The following is a 7,214-nucleotide window of genomic DNA, read 5'->3' as shown; positions in this document are numbered from 1 at the left end:
TGTCACCTAAGAGGCGTGAGGTTGGACTTAACACTTTGTTAGTGTCACACATTGTGTGTATGAGTGTGAGTGTGTGTGTGTGTGTGTGTTTGTGTGTGTGTTTGTGTGAGAGAAAGTGTGTGTGTGTGTGTGTGTGAATGTGAGTGAGTGTAAATGTGATAATGTGTGTGTGTGTGTGTGTGTGTGTGAGAGTGTGCGTGTGTGTTTGTGTGCGCGGCGTGTGAGTGTGTATATGTCAGAGTGTGTGTGTGTGTGTGCACTCGTGTGTGTGTCTGGGAGTCGGTACCTTCCCCCTCCTCTATCATGGCCTTGGGCTGGGTCAGGGCGAAGCACTGCATGGTCTCGTAGCGCGGCCCCCCCGGCCCCCCCTCCTCCACAGACCCGTGGCCGTGGCCGAACTTGACCAGCATGCGGCAGGTGAACGTGTGGCTCTTCTGCCGCGGTGCCTCACCCCCCCAGGACACGCCGTTCACTAGGGACGACCAAACACATACATCAATTCACACATTCTAACAATACATCAATACACACAGTCCCCTTTATTGCACATAACATTTTTATGGATTGGAGTTGTTACAATTGCTTTAGCTGTGTAGTTTTATTAAGTTAATAAAACGTGAATAGCTGCAATTGAAATATGTTGAATGAAAACATTGTTGATGTGTTGAATACTTATTTCCCCCACTGCATATATATTCATGCATGCACACACACACACACACACACACACACACACACACACACACACACACACACACACACACACACACACACATATATATATACACACATTCCCCTTTATTGCACATAACTTTTTTATGGATTGGAGTTGTTACAATTGCTTTAGCTGTGTAGTTTTATTAAGTTAATAAAACGTGAATAGCTGCAATTGAAATATGTTGAATGAAAACATTGTTGATGTGTTGAATACTTATTTCCCCTACTGCCTATATATTCATGCATGCATGCATACAGATATACCCATCTACAGACAAAAACTACATACGGTATGCCTAAAGACACACACACACACACACACACACACACACACACAAATATGAGCTGGCTGTTATAGTGTAAGAAAAACTGTGTCATCAAGAACATTGTTGTGTGTGTGTGCATGTGTGTGTGTGAGCGTGTGTGTGCGTGCGTGCGTGTGCGCACGAGTGCGTGTGTAAGTCATCGAAGTCAGCCAGATGATCCTTGCCCTGCCTACCTCTACCCTATTTCCCGCGTTTTTAATGTAAGAGCAGAAGTGTCCTCTCCCGTTCTGATTGCTGGCTAAATGGACCATGGGATTAATGTAGCAGAGGTGTCGATTTCCAATATCCCTTCAGCTCTGCACCGCGGCCGGGCCAGCACCAGGGACACGCAGCCATCTATCCTCGTTTGGGGAGGGTGACTCCTCATCACAGCACACAGGCACTGGGGGGGGGTATGGGGGGGTGGGGGGTCACCTTCACAGGGAAGAGGAGAGGGGTGGTGGTGGTGGTGGTGGTGGTGGGGGGGGGGGGGGTTGGGTGAACTTCAGAGAGAGAGAGAGAGAGAGAGATCCGAGTCTCCCTCAAGGTCTGTCTGAAGCCTTATCAAGCCAGAGGCCTTGAGTCTGTCTGCCTGTCTGACTTTCCCTACAGAGCTGGTGGAGGAGGAGGGGAGGAGGGGAGGTTAGTCTGTGGTACGGGGGGGTGGGCCTGGGGGGCCCTAACTGATACTGAGAGGTGATTTAACCAGGTTTTTGGAGGCTTCTACGTCTGGCTGCTAGGGCTGACATTTCCCCTCAGACTCAATTAGCCAGCGGTGGGGCCAGACAGCAGGGTCGACTCTGGTACAAAACACACAAGCTGTGTGTGTGTGTGTCTGTGTCTGTGTGTGTGTGTGTGTGTGTGTGCGTGTGTGCGTGTGCGTGTGTGCGTGTCTGTGTGTGTGTGTGTGTGTGTGCGCGCGTGTGTGTGTGTGTGTGCGCCCACTAAACCCTAGTTGGCATGGTCAGCGGTCATCCCGCTGGAATGTGCAGAGTGTGCGGATTTCATTCACAGAGCACACACACACACACACACACACACACACACACACACACACACACACACAGACACACAGACACACAGAGATAATGACGGAGGGAGGGGGGGAAGAGTGAGAGAGGACTGGAGTGAGAGAAGAGAGGAGTGAGAGAGAGAGAGAGAAACGGAGCGAGTGAGAGAGAGAGGAGTGAGAGAGAGAGAAACGGAGTGGAGTGAAAAAAAAAAAAGAAACACTTAGCGCCCACCATATCACTCAACATGTTCACTTCTATTACCTATTAATGAGCTTGAGAAAAAGAGAGAGAGAGAGAGAGAGGGGGGGAGAGAGAGAGAGAGAGAGAGAGAGAGGGAGAGAGAGGGAGAGAGCGAGATATGGAGGAGAGAGAGGGAGTAAGAAAGAAAAAAGAAAGGGGAGGGGGAGATGAGAGAGATAGGTGGGGGTGGGGGGTGGGGAGAGGGTGAGTGAGAGTGTGTCGGTGACACTTTGGAGCTGCTGCCTAGGAACACGGCTGTGGAGTTAATCGGGTGGCAGGTTCACTCCAGCACATTTATCCATAATTAATCAGCTTTATAAATAGACGGTTTGTAGTGTGTGTACACACACACACACACACACACACACACACACACACACCCACAGACAGACATAGGCCTCCTCACCCCAACTGTGTCTGTCACTCTGAAACTCTCTCTCACGCGCACACGCACACACGCACACACACCCACACACATACGCACACATACGCACACATACGCACACATACGCACACATACGCACACACACACACACACACACACACACACACACCCACCTCTACACTTAAACAGTTTTTGTCGCTCTGAAACTCTCTCCCACGTGCACACACACACATACACACATGCACGCACGCACGCACACACACACGCACACACCTCTACACTTAAACTCTGTTTGTCGCTCTGTAACTCTCTCCCACGTGCACACACACACACACATACATACACGCATGCACGCACGCACACACGCACACACCTCTACACTTAAACTCTGTTTGTCGCTCTGAAACTCTCTCCCACGTGCACACACACCCACACACGCACACGCACACACACACACACACCTCTACTCTAAAATCTGTATGTCGCTCTCTCTCACTCAAACATGCCTTTTCACCTAAACTGCGTTTGTCACTTTGAAACACACACACAACACACACACACTCAACACACACAACACACAGAAAGAGAATTATTTAAGCACGGGGAAGTGCGGAGGTGCATTATTCAGTGGTGAGTAGTTTCCAGATGGCAGCCATGGGATGTGAGTAGAGCAGAGGTCTGTTTTACACTGTCTGGACCACTGAGTGTGACTGACAGCTCAGCTACGCTCTGCCTGCTTAGCACCGTGTGTGTGCTCCTGTGTGTACGCTCCTGTGTGTGTGTGTTTGTTCAGGTGGGACTGAGTGTGTGTGTGTGAGTGTGTGTGTGTGTGTGTGTGTGTGTGTAAGCTCCTGAGTGATTGTGTGTGTGTGTGTGTGTGTGTGTGTGTACATGCATGTGTGCACCAGGAGGGCTGTCTTGCACTTGAACAGGTTCCTGAGGAACTCCTCATTATTGTGAGGAAGACAAGAAGGGAAATAAAATAATGGGTTGAATGTGACTGTGAAAGATTGGGACTATGAGTGTGTGTGTGTGTGTGTGTGTGTGTGTGTGTGTGTTTAATCACTTCTCTTCAGGATGTTTTATCTGAAACACCTCCCTATCCTCCTCTAGCAGGATATTGAGAGTGTATGCTTAATTGTGAGAGTTTGTTTGTTTGTGTGTGTGTGTGTGTGCATGTGTGTCTCACCGTTGGTCTTGGGCAGGTTCTTGTGGAACTCCTCCCTATCCTCCTCATGGAGGATGTTGTACACACTGGTGTTGATGAGCTCGTCCTGTTTGTACTGCAGGTACTGGGTGACGTTGTCAGACACAAACACGATGCTGCCCTCCCGGTTCACCACAAACAGGAACCCATCCAGGGCCTGGAGGTAGGGAGGGGGGGGTCAGAGGTCAAACCAACAGCCAACAGAGCCACCTCAGCCAGCCGAGGGATATCATATAAGCCATTTAGTAGCTGACAGTGTTTTCCAAAGCGACTTACATTGCAGTGAGTGCAGACATTTCTCAGTATATATGGACCCAGAGGAAAACAAATCAAAAGTCTAAGCATTGTTAGTGCCATACTCTACCAACTGAGCCACATAGGACCACGGACTAGAGTGGACTAGACTGTACCATAGTGGATTAGAGAGGACTAGAACCAGGGACTAGAGTGGACTAGAGGGGACTAGAACCAAGGACTAGAGCCAGGGACTAGAACCAGGGACTAGAGGGAACTAGAGCCAGGGACCAGAGCCAGGGACTAGAGGGAACTAGAGCCAGGGATTAGAGCCAGGGACTAGAGGGAACTAGAGCCAGGGACCAGAGCCAGGGACTAGAGGGAACTAGAGCCAGGGACTAGAACCAGGGACTAGAGCCAGGACTAGAGCCAGGGACTAGAGCCAGGGACTAGAGGGAACTAGAGCCAGGGACTAGAGGGAACTAGAGCCAGGGATTAGAGCCAGGGACTAGAGGGAACTAGAGCCAGGGACTAGAGCCAGGGACTAGGGGGAACTAGAGCCAGGGACTAGAGCCAGGGACTAGAGGGAACTAGAGCCAGGGACTAGAGCCAGGGACTAGAGCCAGGGACTAGAGCCAAGGACTAGAGGGAACTAGAGCCAGGGACTAGAGCCAGGGACTAGAGGGGACTAGAGCCAGGAACTAGAGCCAGGGACTAGAGCGAGGGACTAGAGCCAGGGACTAGAGCCAGGGACTCACCTGCAGTAGGAGCGGCCCCAGGTGGTCCTTGTCGATGACTCCCTGTCCCGTGGACGACACGTCTGACTTCTGGACGTCGTCATCGTTGGAGGCCTTCCCTGGAGCAGGAGGAGGAGGAGGAGGAGGAGGAGGAAGAAGAGGCGGAGGAGGAGGAGAGGAAGAGGAGGAGGAGAAGGAAGAAGAAGAGGAGGGTCAGATCCTGCCTCCCAACCACCTCACAGTACAATCAAAACATAACCAAAACCATCTCCAGTGGAACTGTTTGAGGAGATATAGAACCGGAGAGGGAAGAAACCCTGACACACCAACTGCCTCAGCGGATCTAACAAAGAACCTTGTAAACAACAGAGATGTTCCCTCCTCTCATTGGTCACCACGGCCACCAGGGGGCAGCGCTTCTCAACCTTCCCTGTAGAAACGGAAAGGTGAGGGGGGGGAGAGAGACGTTCTGCAGGTTTCTGAGTAGTATCCCATTAGATGTGAAGGGCTGTGTGTGTGTGTGTGTGTGTGTGTGTGTGTGTGCATCTGTGGTGCAGGTGGTGCAACCTTCCTCATGCTTTATATTCAGTGTGAGACCTCGGAGGGACTGCCAGTCAGGCTGACACACACACACACACACACACACACACGCACACACGCACACACGCACACACACCAGACACACACACACACATACACACACACACACACTCAGAAACACACCAGACACACACGCACACACACATGCACACGCACACACACACACACACACACACACACACACACGCACGCACACGCACACGCACACGCACACGCACACGCACACACACCAGAGACACACACACACAGCCCAGCCCAGCCCAGCCATATTAATGCAGGACTGAGAGACTGTCTGGAGCAGCCTAACAGGAATCATTCCATCTGATTAGGTCCCAGGGGCAGCGATACCAACACAAAGAAACACACACACACACACACACACACACACACACACACACACACACACCAGCCCTCTGCTGCCCGCCACCGCCGGCGCCCACAAGGTAGAGGGGGAGAGAGAGAGAGGGAAGGAGTGAGGGAGGGAAGACAGATAGAGAGAGACAGAGAGAGAGAGAGTTCTGCTCCACTGGTTCACTCAATGTTACAAAGCGAAGAGCAACCTGAGGATGCTGCACTTTATCCTACTGCAACACAGACAGACAGGCAGGCAGACAGACAGGCAGGCAGGCAGACAGGCAGACAGGCAGACAGGCAGGCAGACAGGCAGACAGGCAGACAGGCAGACAGGCAGGCAGGCAGGCAGGCAGGCAGGCAGGCAGACAGGCAGGCAGGCAGGCAGGCAGGCAGGCAGACAGGCAGGCAGGCAGGCAGGCAGGCAGGCAGGCAGACAGGCAGACAGACAGGCAGGCAGACAGGCAGACAGGCAGACAGGCAGACAGGCAGACAGGCAGGCAGGCAGACAGGCAGACAGCCAGGTTTGGTAGACACCACATGGAAAGCAACCACACCAAAAAAAAGAGGAGGGAAAATGAATACATGAGAAGGTGAGGAGATGGAAAGACAAATAAGAGTGAGAGAGATACAGAATGATAAAAGGTGAAAGGGGGAAAGCAAGAGGAGGAAGAGAGCAGGGGGGGCTGGGGGAGGTGTGTGTGTGTGTGGGGGGGGGGGGTTAAAAGTGAAAGTAGTGCACCCAATGTCACTTTCTGTTTCACTTCCTGTAACTATGGCAACCGAGTCAGGACCAGCTGTACCCTCTTCCCCTTCCTGTTGATGGGGTGGAGGGTGGGGGGAAGTGTGGGGGGGGGGGGGGGGTGGAGGATGGTGGGGGGAAGGTGGAGGGTGGGGGGAAGGTGGAGGGTGGGTGGGTGGAGGGTGGGGGAAGGTGGAGGTTGGGGGGAAGGTGGAGGGTGGGTGGGTGGGGGGTGGGGGAAGGTGGAGGGTGGGGGGAAGGTGACTGACAGCCTGACAGCAGTAGCGGCTAAACACAACCTCCCTGTGGCTCCAGGTAGAAAGCTGCTCTCCCTCAGGCACTGACCTGGGACCAGCTCTTCCTCCCCCACCTGAACCAGGACTGACCTGACCTCAGAGCGGGTTCTGAAGGCCAGGGAACCCATGTAATAGGAACCCGTCCTGGGAAGTCCCAGCCCAGACCGGGGCCAGAGAAAGAGAGAGACGACTAACACTAAACCAGTCCACTGAAATCACACAACCGCTGGCGAGGCCAGAACACAGCTGGCCAATGATATTATGCACACCAAGCCAGAGCCAGAGCCAAAGCCCCCAACCCCCCCCCCTCCCCTGCCCCCCCCCCCCCCCCCATCCCCAAAACCAACTAACATAAACAGCCAAAAGCTGTGAAATAGTATGATGACT

The 7,214-nt window shown here is 52.7% G+C and overlaps 1 protein-coding gene across 1 annotated transcript in view; it reads right to left on the bottom strand.

Annotated features, from left to right (window-relative positions):
- Positions 1–6,955, bottom strand: part of LOC308160355 (nuclear receptor coactivator 3-like) — a gene marked incomplete at its 5' end in the record, with an annotated part of 23,455 nt that extends 16,500 nt beyond the window's left edge. The window contains 5 exon segments of the mRNA XM_080534270.1: positions 287–472; positions 3,850–4,024; positions 4,860–4,957; positions 5,206–5,268; positions 6,877–6,955. Of these exon segments, the coding sequence (XP_080390396.1) occupies positions 287–472; positions 3,850–4,024; positions 4,860–4,957; positions 5,206–5,268; positions 6,877–6,955 (601 nt within the window).
- Between the last annotated feature and the right edge of the window lie 259 nt (positions 6,956–7,214).

The sequence above is a fragment of the Nansenia antarctica genome (assembly GCF_963989245.1).
Source record: "Nansenia antarctica genome assembly, chromosome: 6".
Classification (NCBI taxonomy): Eukaryota; Metazoa; Chordata; class Actinopteri; order Argentiniformes; family Microstomatidae; genus Nansenia; species Nansenia antarctica.
The sequence above is the reverse complement of the archived record's forward strand: the minus strand, read 5'-3'. Positions and strand labels throughout refer to the sequence as shown.